We start from the raw sequence: 15,522 nt of genomic DNA on the forward strand, positions 1-15,522 counted from the left end.
CCTTTGTACTGTCATTGGCTGCAGGTCCAGAATTCAGAGACAGTGGTCGTTGTACTGATCTACAGTCAGCACTTAGAAATGAAAGAGGCTGCTTAAGTCTACCGTTGTTTCAATTAACGAACCCTTTTTTTCAGCATTAACTTTCCACTTTGATGGTTAATGTGCCGCCGCTCATTGGAAATGTCAAATACTTGACAGTGACAGTTATGAAAGGCCGAGTACATAAAAGACAAACATGAGGATTCTTGCAGACATTTGAGCTGTTTGGTTTTTTTCCACATCAAACGCCAGGAGTTTCTCTGATCTTCATTTAAAAACACAAATCATCTGTTATTTTCTCATCCCCTCCCCCACCGTCAGGTTTCTCCTGACAGAAGAATACGACCAGGAGCTTTTTCAAATGTTGCAGCTCCAAACCAGAGCAGACCGTGTATTCCCTTCGGGGGAAAGACGAGCACGGCAACAAAAACAAGCACCTCTCCCCTCGAATGGAGCTAAACCGCTGACCCGATGTGGATCTCATATCTCGGCAGCGTCTCCCCGAGCTACAAATATATGTGTTTGTACTTTTCCATTTGATTTGGGGTCAGCGGTCAGGGACGATAATGGAGTAAACATCTTTTAGCTCCCGCAGTGTCTGGCCGACTGGAGGAAAAGAATAACTTTTTGGAAACTTTTTCTGTTATGTATTTATCAATAACTCTCTGCGCGTGTGTGTGTGTGTGTGTGTGTGTGTGTGTCATGCTGCAACATTGCGCCCCGAGGGAGATGAGGGCAGATGATCGTCCGTCTCTCTCTCTTCTTTGAGCTTTGTGCTGCTTTTCAGATGAAATGATCAGAGTGGCACCACGCGGAGCACCAAAAGAGACGAAACACAAAGCGCCTTGTGATGCACAAACACAATGACAGCAGCTGAGCACAAACTCTGTGTCCTTAATTTAAAAAAAAAAGGCATTGGACATATTTGAGTATGTTGGTGAAACAGTAAAAGTAGAGAAGCCTTGGCCGTCTGGTCTCTAAACTCACGCTACCGGCGCGACGACCTCCTTTTTTACATTTTTAGAGTTCCTTTGAGTCTCATGGACACATTTTGCATGCTTGCATGATCAGATGACCCGACCAATAAAAGACTCCTTGTTGCAAATAGCACAAAGTAATGAGAAAAGAAGTGAGCCACTGTTTTCAACCTCACAAATCCAATGTTCATGTTTTTCCTTTTTGTCTCTCCTCCTTTTCCAATTCTACACTAAATCAATGTGTGTTTTGTGTGCGTGCAAATGTTGTAGATCCATACCAGCAGATTTATTCTTTTTCAGTGACTCCAGCCCATAAACCTGTGTGAGCCTCCTGGCCCTCTTCCTCCTCCTCCTCCTCCTCCTCCCAGGGCTGCGTGGCTCCGGCATCGAGCTCCCGGTGCCCTCAGACGGCGGTGTGATGGGTTCGTGCAGCGCCGCCGCCGCCGCCTCGGGGGCCCTGCAGCAGCCGTTAGTGCTTAATGAGCTGCCTGCGCGGCGGAGATTTAGAGACGCACGGCCGAGTGGAGCCACAACAAGGGGCCCGCTTTCTGCGATTCATCTTCCTTTTAATTGGGAGCGTTTTCGTGCGACCGCCTCCTCCACATTAAGCCAAAAGCCCCGAAGCGGTTTCCCCCCAAAAAACTCATCAAAGCAGGATGGAGGTGAAGGCCGAGCCAGGTGTCGCTGAGCAGAGAACACATCCGGAGATGTTTTGCCTCTTTCTCCTCGCATCTTTCCTCTCACGCGTCTTCTTCAGCATCATCGACGTCATTTTCTGCAGCTGAATTATGGTTTGTGATGATTACTCAACAACAACAACAACAACAACAGCAGCTACATAAACCTGCAGCTTATAGAACATGAACAACACTACTTCAGATTTGTATTACTGAATAAAAAACTCCTTAAGGGTGTTTAGTTTAATGATTTTCAGAACCGGCTGACGTCTTGTTAAACCAGCCCCCCCCTCCGGAGCAATGTCTTGGAAACAGCACACAGCAGACCTACAAAGGGGGCAGCTTCTGCAGCTGGGGCTTTTTGGAAACTGAGTGGTGATTCATTCCGGCAAATTGATTTTATTTCTTCTGCTGATAATCACCCCCCCCCGTCCCGCTCTCCCTTTGTGCCAACATACGCCGAAATGGCTTTTGAAAAAGACAAAGTCAAAGCAACCCATCTCCCCCGGCCCTCACGTGCAAAGCCGTGCACGGTGACTACGCCGCGATTTCAACATCGCAAACTGCAGCTCCCAACAGTACCCGTGGAGTCACATCTGCATCTCTCTCTGGACCGGCTCTCCATCGCCTCTCGTTGGCTGTTTTAGATTGTCGCAGCTATTTTCACCCACCCATCTTGACGGGTAATTGTTGTGATTGCAGCCGAGCTAGAATCGGTGTGTGTGTGTGTGTGCATCAGCACGTGTGCCGGCGTCTGTTGAGGAACATTTGCAGGAAATGCTTATCGGCAGTAGACCAGCCCACGGACACAAACTGGGCCACAACGTGGGTTTTTAAATTGAAAAATAGGACCCGCACATCAGATCACACGAGCTGCTGGACCTCTGGCCGGGTGGCTCAGCACCCAGAGGGCACCCAGGGGAGCTGAGCTGATGCAAGGCATGTTTCATGGGGAGACGGGCGTGATGGGTTCGCGCGTACGTCTTTCATGAGATTTACATAAACAAATTGGCCGTTGCGTCAGGCTGGCTTCCCACCTGTCGTTGAATCCCCTCATCCTTAAGAGCACATCCAACATTTAGGAGACGGCCCCCCCGGACGAATCAATCATCTTCAATGTCCGACGTGCAAAAATTGGGTCGGCCGCAAACTGGAGCTCATGCAGAGGATCTGAGTCACCAGGAACCAGGAAAAAAACAAACTTTATTTGTTCCTGCCCTGGATTTGATTGAGGTGTTGGAACCAGCGTATCCTCGTATCCACGAGTTCTTAATATATCCTGTGAAAAGGTTTTCGCACTTGTGGTACATCCTCTTACAAGTGTCCCATAACTGTGTCGGGATTACTCACTACGGACTGGGCCGATTTCCTGTTTGAACGGGCTGTGAGTTCCACCCTCGGGTGCAGGGTGTGTTAGCTTTGTTATCACTTATGGGTCACACCGACCAGCAGGTCAAGAGTGGTGTAGAAGAGTCAGAAGTCAGTCAATGTCAGATAATTACTCATCATAGTGGCACAGCTACGCATGGATTTCATATTCCGAGATGCATTTTGAGTTTGTCCCGGCAAAAGTTGCTAATATATAGAATTAAGTACCAACGCACAGTCATTGCAGACAAAGCTGTTACACTGCGGCATTAGGACTGCTGTCTGGGAGGATTAAACACACACACACACACACACACACACACACCCACGTATCCCTGTACTTCTTTTTCACTCACACACTCGTGAGAATGTCAAGTCGCAAGGATGAGACTGACAGTCACCGGGGCGACAGGATCACACTCAAGGTGCAGTGCACAGGCAGCCATTCCCAGCCACCATGTGTGTGTGTTTGTGTGAATGAGTGCACATTTTCTTGTGTTGCATTATTGTGAAATCACTCGGTGACATGCTTCGCTCTCCGTCTATCTGTGTAATACATGTTACGTAGGCGCGTGTCACGCAACCTGCCCTTTTCTCACACTTTTTACGTAAACGTCACAACCATCACCGGTCTGCGTGAAGCCTAAAACACCCTCAACCGCCAAATCTGCGTTTCTCAGACTCCGAACGGGGATGAAAGTTGTTTCCCTTAATGGACGCGACACCTGTGTGTGAAGAGGAAAAAAAAATGGAATGCAAATCCTGAGTGTTTTGTTTGCCAACGGCGAGTCACAGCCAGCGTGTGATTTCAGCCGTGTTATTCTCGCTGACGGGTGGCAAACACGTGACAGACAGATAAAGGAGACACTCTGTCCATGTCTGATGACACAAACAAAGGGAAGTTGAGTTTTTCTTTTTTAATTTTCTTTAATATTAATTACAAAACCAAAGAATTGCCCACTTCCTCCACCTGAGTCTATATGATAATTCACTGTCACCCAATGAGAGGAGGTTTCCCAGCCAAAAGGTACGTCTCTAAACAATCTCACTTTGTGCTGTTTGCTAAACAGCATTAAAACAAAAACGGTAGACGTACAGTAAAAGTGTGTAGCAGTATGCAGATCGAAATCACTCCATATACAATCAAGAGCAGTCAAAACCACGAAACAGACAGTCAGTTTAATATCAGCCTTCTCCCATCATCGTACATTCGGACCGGCCGCGTGAATCCACCTGTTTTAGTAAAACGGGTCTCGCTTCCATCACCCGTGACCTTTTTAAAACCTGTCAGTCCTCCTTCCGTGATCCGAGCTCACGGTATCGATTTGACAGTCGGTGCATAATCTGCTTTTGGCTTTATTGGCTTTTGGGAACTGAATGTTAAAACGTTGCATATTTGACACTTAAATAAATATATAATTCCATTTTGGGCACAACCTTGACTTCTCGTCAAAGAACGGGACACGGAAGCAGCAGTTATGGTTAAAACATGACAATTTAAGGGGTGAAATCTGCTCAGTTTCTGTTCTCCGCCAGCTCCTCCTAGAAGCCCCTCCATCGCTTAGTGTGTCAGTAGAAAACTAAAAGGTGCAGGCTGCAAGATGCTAACGGTCACATAAGTGTTAAAATGTTTTAAATGCTTTAAAGTACTTTTCTATCCAGTGTTTTGAACATAAACCATCCATTCGTTGTGACCCCCCCCCCCCCCCCCCCACCTCTCAACACCATTAAACAAAGGCAACCTGCTGGAGGTGAACGCTATCACATCAGGTGCGGAGGCAGGAGTCACGCGGTCCTTCTGCACGTAATCGCGGGTGGAGAACGGAGCCCCGCTGCCAGCGTGAGATAGCTGCAGTCAATAAGGATTTGGGCTCTCGGACGAAGACTCCGTGTGACGTTAATCGCCGAGAGAAAAAGGCCCCCACGAGTCCAGATGCCCGATAACAAATGTTGCAATGGATTGCAACGCGCGTGATGCCATTTGGGTGGCGTAATAGAAAACGTTTTTTTTCCCCCCTTGTTTGGAACCTAAACGCACCGCCGGGTGAAGCCCCGAAAAGCTGAGCGGCAGGTCCGGTGTCCGCGAGCGCGCCGCCGCCGCTGCCGCTGCCGCCTCCACTTGTGAAAGTCATTACCCCGTTAATGGCGCCACAGTACTTCACAGGGTCTCGGCTTCTGCTTCAATTACGGTTCAATCCGTCCACTGCGTCAACCCAACACTCAAAGCGGGCGGAGGGGGGGCCGCTGCCTCAGAGACCTGACGGTGATTACTGGTTCCTCGCTCCCCGATCAGGAGTCACTCAAGTCTGGTTTGTCTCTCCCAATCTCCCTAAACGCCCCCGTGCTTAAGGGAGAGAGAAGGCTGGCGGGGGAGGCGGGCGATGAGAACAAACTCGGCCCTTTATTTTTCCACCTTCCCTTCTCCGCACGAGGGGGAAGCGGTGGAGCAGCAGGAGGAGGAGGAGGACGAGGAGGAGGAGCAGCACAGACGACGAAACGAAGGTCCGACCGTTGCCTCGGAAATACAGATCAGAGAAAAAGAAGTGACGTTTTGGCCATCGTGGGGGGGTCGGGGGTGAGAAGTAAGACGTGCAGGCAGAGGGTCGAAGCAGGTCAGATGACCCCGTAGTCTCTGAGGGACTTGATCAGAACCGTGTCCTTGACGTCGCTGAAGACCTTGCGGATGTTGCTGGTGTCCGTGGCGCAGGTGAAGTGCGGGTACAGAGTCTTCCACTCCTCCCTTTTGTCGCGGTTGGCGGCCTGCTGCTCGTACAGCTTGCGGATGTAGTTCTTGGCGTCCTCTGGGTTGCGCTGATTACCTGTCGACAACGAATTCGGGTCGGGATCAGCGGAGAGACAGAAAATGAACTATTATTCTACTACTATTGGTTGTTTTTAAAAGGAAAATCGAAACGGTTCAAATCAACTATTTGTCCTAATTGATAATAAATCAAATATTGCCGGGGGGGAGGGGATTTCGATTGATCGACAGTGAAATTAGCCGTTCATTGTAGCCTGAATAAATTGATTAACCTGGTTTAAAAGCGCAGACGGAAAGGGAAGTAATGAGGAAATTCTGGGTAGAATGAGGTATAGACTTGTAACCATAGAATGAAAGCACAACAGATTCCAGTTGTACACTATTATCGAACCAAATTACACGCTAGGCGATAACACGGAAACACATTCTTCACAATATTTTGCGATGGAAGAAAAGCTCATTCAAAAATGCTTTGCTTTATAAAATCCCAGCCGCAGGTATTCGTAGTGATAAAGAGCAGTCGGAGCTCACAATTACAAATGGAATGACACCTATTATCGGCAGCTTTCATCACCACGGGGATGGATTGTTGGTACCGACGGTCATTTTGGCGAGTTTTCCTCTTTGTTATTTAATTAAATGGTTATTACAGAGAGGACTACCTCCGTTATTGTAACCGGGATGCTGTGATGACGTGGAAGCAGAAGCTATTATTTCAATGAACCTCTGTGATGTCAAATGTTTAAAAACGACAGCAATCACATCTTAGTGATATTTGATAGTAAACTGGACGTTTTGTTCACATTCTATAATCAAAATGACAGATGAATTAATCGAGGATACAGCTGTATCAAGTTCAAATAATCCTTGGTCACCCCCGTGTATTAAACTGGATGCAGGGATTGGGATTTTTTGATTGATAAATTACCTCTGCGTCCCCACACTAATTATTTTAACTGACTAATCAATTCAGCTCAAACCACCAAGCATCTCGCTGCGTTAGCGTTTGATCGCGCGACCGCGGTGTCGCTCAACCGCAGCGGCCTCCACGCGGCGGTCAGAAGGGCCACGGCGTCCCCCACACAGCAGCCAGCCGGGGAGCAACGGCCCCCGGCTGTTGTTAACGTTAAATGGACATCAAGTAGCTTGACCCTGTATGAGTCACTATTTCAACACTGAGGGTAAAACACAGTGGTCGTACTGCACACACACACACACACACACACACACACACAGACAATCACTTTAAGTTCCTAATTCCCACCTTGCACACACACACATTTACACTTTGCGGAGGGGGGGGGGGGGGGGGGTTAGGGGATGCAGGGCTCGTGTGAAGCACAGTATTGGTCTGTGTTGCCATGGGCAACAGAAGGTGAAGGGTGGGGGGGGGGGCTCGCATGGGGGGGCGAGGACTATTAGGGCACACCAGCAGGCTGCAGCCACATCATTAAGCACACCAAGTACCTGGAAGTGACTCATTTCTAACCTTGTTTGTGTGCATGCGTGTGCGTGTGTGTGTGCGTGTGTGTGTGTGTTTGTGTGTGTGAGAGAGAGAAAGGAATAACGCTATAGCTTAAAAGATGGTGAAGCCAGGACAGTGATGGAGGATTCGGAGGCAGGGACACGCTGTGGCTGAAATCTCTCGGCAAATTACTCTATTACTGTTTTTAATGGCACATAATTTGTAGTGGTAGAGCCAGATGTGACGATGTGTAGCTGCGTGTCAAAGCGAATCGGCCCCAGGAGGAAAACAGCATTGGCAATTCCAAACAATCAAGATTGTCCTAGATTTATTTTTGGGGTTTTATTTGTTTCATTGCTCAGTGGGAGAATTTAATCCCGGTCAGAATCACCATCTCCATAGTGACTATTATACTACTTATACTATTCTACCAACTAACAAAATTCTTCAGGATTTTTAGCTTAGATTTAACTAGCAGCTCTCAAAGTGCTTCGATGTCACTGAAAACTATAAAAGAAAGTCTAAAACACGCTCTGATCATGACCCGAACAAGCTTACTATTAGCATGCTAGCATTCGCTACTTAGCACTAAGTATAAGTAGAGCTGAGGCCGAGGGGACTGTCATTGGTTTCACGGGGAGTTGGTCATAAACCAAAATATTGGACCTTTTACAATTTTGAGCTTGAAGAAACGTTAAAGCATCACCAAAGTTACAGCAGATCATCACAGTGGGAGGGGGGGGGTGGCGGGGGGAATGTCTGGACCAAATGTCGAGGCAATCCATAAAAGACCTTTGCCACAGAAGAAGAAAAAAAGTCAATCTCGCGGTGGCATTATTAAGCTTCATTAACGGACTTTCCCAAACGTCAATATGTAATCCGTATCCGCGTGGGAAGCGGCGGCCATTAGCGACTTGTAAACTCACGACGAAACCCCCCCCCAAACCATCGCAGGCATCCTCAGCTTACCTGTGAAGCCCGGGAAGTATCGCTGCAGGTCAGAGGTCTGCACTTTGTCTGCCAGGATGTCCGTCTTGTTGAGGAAGAGGATGATGGAGGTGTATAAGAACCAAGGGGAATGGATGGTGGTGTAGAACAAAGCCAGACTCTCGTGCATACGGTTCTGGAAACAGAGACAGCACTCTCAATATATTAAGGGAGGGGGGTGGAGGGGGGGGGTGGTGTATAAGTAATAGCAAGACAGATCTGGATGTCTGAGGCAGAGAGGAAGCAGTCCTTTAAGGAGAGAAGGGGGAGCAAGGGGGGAGGAGGGGTGAAGGAGGGGTGAAGGATGGGGGCTGGGGGGGGGGGGGGGTTCTGAAGCACAAGGGCCTCTGTGGAGGTTAATGAATGTTTTTGGCGGACTGAAAAGTGCCAGTGACAGATAAACGGCTTAGTTACAGGGAGGGAGGAAGGGAGGGAAGGGAAGGTACCGAGGGCGGAGGAGTGATGGGGGGAGGGCGGAGGAGAGATGGGGGGGGGGGGGGGGGGGGCGGGGGCACGTTTTCTTGTGCAAGAGTGAGACCTGCTGGTGGACGGATGAAACGACGGCAGTGACAAAATGTTTGGAGGAGAGTGGACGGATGAAGGAGGGATGGATGCACTCCACTACATTATTATTAGCTTATATTTACCACAGTTATATAAATGTTCTTGTTACTAGTTCACTTTATAATACCAGCATCGTAGATTCTTAAATATTGAAACGACTAAACCTTTTATATAGAAGAAGCAGCTCCACCTCGACTAATTACATTTGTGAAATCCGGCACACGTGAGCTAATATACAGCTGCAAATGACAATTTTATTTAAAAGAGAGATATTTGATTGTCAAATCCATGTTGCAGCTACGATATACTGTATACAAACAAACCACGATGTTATTATTGTATTGTATGAGTGAGTGGTGAGTGCGCGGGTTCTTACGATGGTGTCCCTCTCCTCCAGCACCTGGTCGTACTCGCTCAGCGAGGCCAGGAAGATGAGCGAGGTGACGTTCTCGAAGCAGTGGATCCACTTCCGACGCTCCGACTTCTGGCCGCCCACGTCCACGATCCTGTCGGTGGGGGGGGGGGGAGAAGTTCAGTTTGAGTCCTCCTCCGATCAAGGAACCGCACCCGGCAATCGTCAGTGCTGATTGTGTTCAGATGAACGTGTGTTCAAGCGACAAAAGACACGTTTGTTTGGGTTTTATCACGATGAAGAAGATGTTGATCGCCTAATCAAATGGCTGTGGAATGATGCGTTCCTGATATAGGTCAAGATGGATTGATTGATTGATGCATTCATTTCTCCAGTATTGTATAGTATATGTTCTCCTAGTGATTAATTCCCATTGTTTTGGGGTCTGGGAATTTGATTGTGGCCAGATTTCAAAGTGGTTTCTTCACATTTTTTTTTTATAAACGCTGGATCCGGCTTTTATGACTTTTTAATATCTTGCAAGTGTGCAGACCGGACACGGCCATGTGCACCACGCGGCAACAAAAGGTTTTATTTTAGCGTGGGTTATTTTGATTTAACGATTTGAGAGCGGCTGCCAATTCGTTTGGGAACACGGCGTTCCTCCGGAGTTAACTTTGATCTTTGTCTGCTCGGGCTGTGGTCACATCCCCCTCCGCCTTCCAGAAAGAAGCGCGTTATAAATAAACCCCGAGAGAGCGGCTCGCTCGCCGCCAAGGTCTTTGATCAGAAATGTGATCCCGTTGCATCCGAACAGGTCAGAGCAGACAAAGCCTCTCTTCTTCTTCTTCTTCTTCTTCTTCCTTTCTTTCTTTCACGCCCCGACAGGTTGGTAATCTGAAGCCCGGCCCACCTTAGCGTGATTTTGTTGATGGTGAACGAGTAGTCGTGGATGCCCGTGGTGGGGAATCGAACGCGCAGCACGTCCTGCTCTGTGGGGATGTAGTCCGGTGCGGAGATGCGGTCCAGGTTGCTCATGTAGCTGAAGGTGGAGGAGAAGGAGAAGGAGAAACAGTGCGCTAAAGAGTCTTGTTTGACACAACAGGAGACCTGCAGTAAAACCTATTGACTGCGTTTACACCAAAGCCGCCATCGACCGCGTTAAACTAACCGAAGGGACACGAGACGTACGATGGTAGAAACATTTTTTTTTTTTTAAAAGAAAAGAAATTAAAGGTGATTAGAAACACAAAGAAGGGAGGGGAGTGAGCACATGGGGGCCTGTGTACAGATGGCTGGCTTTATGGCCGGTGTTGATACAAGCTGTCATCAGCCGCTGCCTGTCTCTTATCACGCTCACACCGCGGTGATGGAGCTGCTGGGTAAACACAGAGCGGGGCGGCAATAGAAAAGAGAAAAACCTTTGTTCGGTGACAATCACACACTCGGATACCGCGCTTTCTTTTCCCCCTTTTTGATTAAGAAGGACTCGACTTATCGCGTTTTTTTCCCCCCCTAATTGTTTTTTTTTCCTGGAATACTCTGTAATCAACTGGTGGTTTGAACTTGGCAGAAGAGAAATTGCTGGAAGCGACACGGTGTGCGAAGGACTGGCCCCCCCCAGTGGTCTCGGGACAAAATAACTCTGAACTCCTTCTGGGTGCTGCGGCGACGAACAAGGACGTGGGGCTGGAACCCAAAAGAAGCCTCTATCGTTCGCTTGACACGGCAAAACGTTAAAGAAAACACTACAACTGAGAATATATTAGAAGCAAGACTGAAAAGATGCAGCATCTCCTGCCCTCCTCAAAGCATCCGCGTAAAAACAACTCGTCCAGACAGCTTGTCTTAGCCCGTGTGTCCATTTGTGAGTTTTGGGTCAAAGGTCAGATGTGGGGCATAAACAAAGATTAAAACAAAATGTCGCCACTCGCTCTCTTGTGACACACTATGTTGTTTCTTCACTGCAGATATGATGCGTAAGTCCTTAGCGTGTTCTGATCTACGCCTCTTTGTCTTCAGGGTGATGGCGCGTGCACACGTTGATGTCTGTGATCGAAGGTCACCGTCCTAAATCAAATACCTTCGTTTTGAACCTTCGCTCGGTCGACCAGTTTGAAAAATGTCGTTTTTCATGGATCGAATCACGAAATGAAGAAATAAATCACAGGATTGATCAATTTCGACGATGAGTAGTCAATATACATAAATACATACAGCGTTCCATCCTGTGAGGCTCCCACTGAGACGCAGCCACTTACTACTCTGTGGAGTCCAGCAGCTGGTACTCGCACCGCCGGCTGTAACACGCCCGGATGCCCGAATCGGCCCACAGGCGGCGGATCCCGTCGACGTAGCCTCGCTCCAGCTGAGAGACCTGCACCGTGTTCACGTCCCGCAGCCACGTGGCGTACATCTGCAAGACATTGGTACATGACGGCCTCTGTGCATTTTGCTGAGACCTTACAGACCTCATGGCGGTGACACACTGATTCTTTCTGTAGGCCACGACATGCTGAGTGTGCGCTTCTGCGTTTGATATTTCTTGTTTAACGCGGACACAGTCTCACTATTCTAGTCGGTGCACTCGCCCCGATGTGCGCAACCCTCTGCTGACGTAATTGACTGTTGAGGTTGTTGAGGTTCGTATCTTTTAAGGTATCAACCAAAATAACTCCTCCAGTGTAACAACGCCAGCAATCTATCATTGTTGTGCCACATTGTTTTTTTGAAGCAGCAGTTACAACTCAAACAACTAGTTGGTCTCGCCTGCCTGCGTACGACTCTGACCACAGAGAGGCCCGAGCCCGCGGCTAGCAGCTAGCAGCGCTAACAGCGCTCACCCTGGAGGTGGTGCCAGCGGTCTCCACCTGTCGGTGGAACCGGACAACAGCGGCCCGCCTCGTACCTCGTTCTCGGGATTGTGGTAGGGGATTCTGAGTGTGGTCATGGCTCCTGTCATGGCCTTCATGGCGGTGACAATGTTCTGGAAGATGCATTTGGCGAATGTCCTCCTCTCCTCCTCTGAGAAGCCTCGTCCGTGGATGATCCTCATCTGTCGGATGAAGGTGGTTTTTCCGCTCTCGCCGGTCCCTGAGGAGAAAATAGAGGGCCAAAAGATGATGATTGCGGATTCCGTCATCGGGGTAGAGGTCAGCACTCAGGAGTCAGGAGGCCAAAAACAGCTGAAATGAGAATCTAACCCAGTCGCCAGAAAAACGGACTCCAAATCAATGTCCCTCTGTGTCTTCTAGATGTGCAAAAGATTCACTTTAAGAGGCCATAAAACAATAATAATGTAGCTTTCATGTAGCCAGTGCTATACAGATTGTCTACCGATTGGATCTCAGTTCTCAGCTAACGGTGCTAAAGGAGCTAACAGTGCCACCCACAACTGAGCAGCGCTACCGGTGCGTATTCCTGAGGAGGTAGAAAGAAAAGAAAAGGAGTTCTTTTGTCCTTTTGAACAGGAAACGCAAAAAAAAGTTGATTGATTCATGTATAACAATAACAAGCTCTTGGTATTCGCTACTATGGCAACTCAAAAGCAGGATTTTGTTCAAGTTACAGTAAGTAAACAGAGCAGTAGCGTTAAGTTGCCAGACGCCGAATTTTCTCTGAGACACTCTGTGTTATTACAGCGTCATTTCTCAAATACTTCCTGCAGTCAAGTGATGGAAAGATAACAACTTGTGAACCACAACGGTAGATCAAGGTGACTGACCGGCGCTGTTGAACCGGACGTCGCTCTAACAGCAGCACATTCTCTCTTTGCTGGTAGCGCTCAGCCTCAGAGTTAAATGGTCTCGGAGATAAAAAGAAGAACTCCATTAATTTGCTCTGATAGCCTGATTTTAATGACAGCGTCTTTTATTCTATCTCTGTTTCTGTGTCGCTGTGTGTCAGCCACCTGCAAGAGGAAACGGAAACCCTTCTCAATCGACCAAACGCTCGCCTGTCACTAAACAGCGTTTAATCCTCCAACCGAACGGAGGTTTGGAGGATTAGTTCTTCTATTGACAGTCTTGGGCAATGATTTCATGTTATTGTTTGTTGTCGCTCCGTGTGATCGCCGGGTTTCCCCCAGGACATTTACTGGAGGTGGTAAACACAATATTTAATGACTCACAACAGCAGGAAAACAAGCTGTGCACTTACATACAAACTAAAGAGTCTCATTGAACAGATCGGGCCCCATTGTCAGCGGTACTCTGATCCAGCTGTTTGAGTCACACACGGCCCGATTTCTGATATTGGCATGCACATACGTGCACCTCTACAGTCCGTGTGTACGTCTCTGACTCCACTGAAACATCAAGCAAGGTTAGGTCCCGGGACCCGTCCGTGTCTTCTCCGTGACACACAAGTCTCTCTCACCCGTCTCCGTTCACGCTGCCCTCAGTCAGAAAGTCATCCAACCAGCTGTTGATTCCGTGATCCCCATCTGGACCACACTTTGCATACTCACCCCGTGACACATAGTTGTCTCTGCCAAACAGGCCAAGCAGTTTTTTTTTCTTTCGGTCCCTATATGGTGCCGCCTTTCTCTGGCACTATTACAAATTGTACTTGCCTAATTACTTATTTTTGCTGCTGTGTTAATTTTTTATTTGTTTTTTTGCATTTACATAACTCGACTGATATCAAAAGGGAACAAACGGTGCTGCGTGTGTGTGTGCGTGTGTGTGTGTGTGTGTATGTGTGCAAATCACTGACCCAGCAGGAGGATTTTGATTTCCCTTCTCTCCTTCTTCTTCTGCTGCTTGAGGATCCTCTTGATCTCTTTGTCCACGGCGATGTTGGTCTTCTCCTCCTCGGACAGACAGCACGCACAGCTGCGGCGGCACCACAGCCAGCAGCCCGCCATGGCGAAACCCGCTGAAATGAGACTGTCAATGAATAATCCGCCTTGTATGTAATGAGCCGATAAGGAGCGATCGTAAAAAGCCCGTCGTCAAGTTGCGCGGTGGCCATTTGATTTTTTTGATTTTTGATTTTTTTCGAATCACTTTCTTGAATCCACTTTCTCATTGAACCCGATCTTATTCTAAACCCACGCACCCGGAAATTTGACTTTTGACTGCGCGCACGTAAACAAGTCGGAGGCATTAACTTTTAAAAAGGAGGCGGTTTATAACGTCGTACACAAGGATCCCGCAGTGGTTTCAAGAGGAGAGTTTAGAAGAAGTTGCAAAACAGATAAAGAAAAAAACGCTCCTAACCTCCAAATCAGCCCGTCACGATCCCTGCAGTCGAGCGGCTTCACGCGCTGGTCGTCTCGCGCTGTCCATGTCCCACCAGAACCCCCCCTCCGCCCCCCACACACACACACACACACTCCACCCGCGCACCTCCTCCCGGTCCACCTCCACCTGCGGCTGACAACCTCGGGCTTTTTCTTTCCTTCTTTCTCTCTCTTGCTCTCTTGGCCACAGAGGAATGCGCGCCGGTTTCTGCGGGACGCTGGAGACACGCCGGAGGAGGAATGCGCTGCGGGCCGCGACGCGCCGAACAGCGCGGCAAACCACCGCGTCAGCGCCAGAAGCTAGGCGCGTGTCCCTACAAAATAAGAGCCCGCTGATTACATTTCGAAATCGTTCGTCGGAGAGCGGTGCTTGGAGGCGACGTGTCCGCTGTGCAACGGAGGGAATTTAATAGGTTCTGGTTATAGTTGAAAGAAATAGTGTAATATGTTTGAAAAGCCTCACACGAAAGTAGGGGTTTGTGACGCAGACTCAGATCAAGATTTAAATGCAAAACATATATTCATTGTAATAAACTACGATATAGTAAAAAATAACCGTCATGTCTCCGACATTTTGCGTAAAACATTGTGAATTATCTTCCTTTTCTCATAACAGAATTCCTTAATGGAGGAAAAACACCTGCCATGCGACGTTACTGAATTGTTACAAACATGTCAAGTTGAACCCGGTGTACATTGTGAAGGAGTACAGCTATTCCCCCACAGTGTGTGATTTATTGTTGATACTGACCGCTCCCTGGAATATTGTTCCAGAGCAAATACCGATAGTTCATCAAGAGTCCCCCGTGACGTGAATGCATGTGACAGAACACACAATGCTGTTAAAGCCGCCCAAACCACAGCATGTGTTGGCAGCAAGTTTGATGTAATAGCTCATGTCAAACAACTGAGCTTCCAATGGCTGAAGCACCCGGTTCATTTTGTATCTTGAATTTTTGTTGGTATCTTTTGGCGTTTGACGTGAAAGGTACAGTTCGTGATAACATGATACTTTCCACCACAAACATTTCTTTGGGTTTTAGCACATGGATTTATTTCTGAAATCATGTTAAGCAATAAACAATTT

General features: G+C 48.1%; 1 protein-coding gene across 1 annotated transcript; it reads right to left on the reverse strand.

Annotated features, from left to right (window-relative positions):
• Nucleotides 1-3,963: 3,963 nt before the first annotated feature.
• LOC120824361 (guanine nucleotide-binding protein subunit alpha-14) lies at nt 3,964-14,554 on the reverse strand. The gene is made up of 8 exons (XM_040185141.2): nt 14,413-14,554; nt 13,907-14,068; nt 12,099-12,283; nt 11,452-11,606; nt 10,104-10,232; nt 9,215-9,344; nt 8,257-8,410; nt 3,964-5,880 (listed from the first exon to the last, which is right to left on the reverse strand). Exons 2-8 carry the CDS (start codon nt 14,055-14,057, stop codon nt 5,675-5,677), a joined length of 1,110 nt encoding a protein of 369 aa, XP_040041075.1. The 5' UTR covers nt 14,058-14,068; nt 14,413-14,554; the 3' UTR covers nt 3,964-5,674.
• Nucleotides 14,555-15,522: the final 968 nt, after the last annotated feature.

Source organism: Gasterosteus aculeatus, chromosome 8 (genome assembly GCF_964276395.1).
Source record: "Gasterosteus aculeatus chromosome 8, fGasAcu3.hap1.1, whole genome shotgun sequence".
Taxonomy (NCBI): domain Eukaryota; kingdom Metazoa; phylum Chordata; class Actinopteri; order Perciformes; family Gasterosteidae; genus Gasterosteus; species Gasterosteus aculeatus.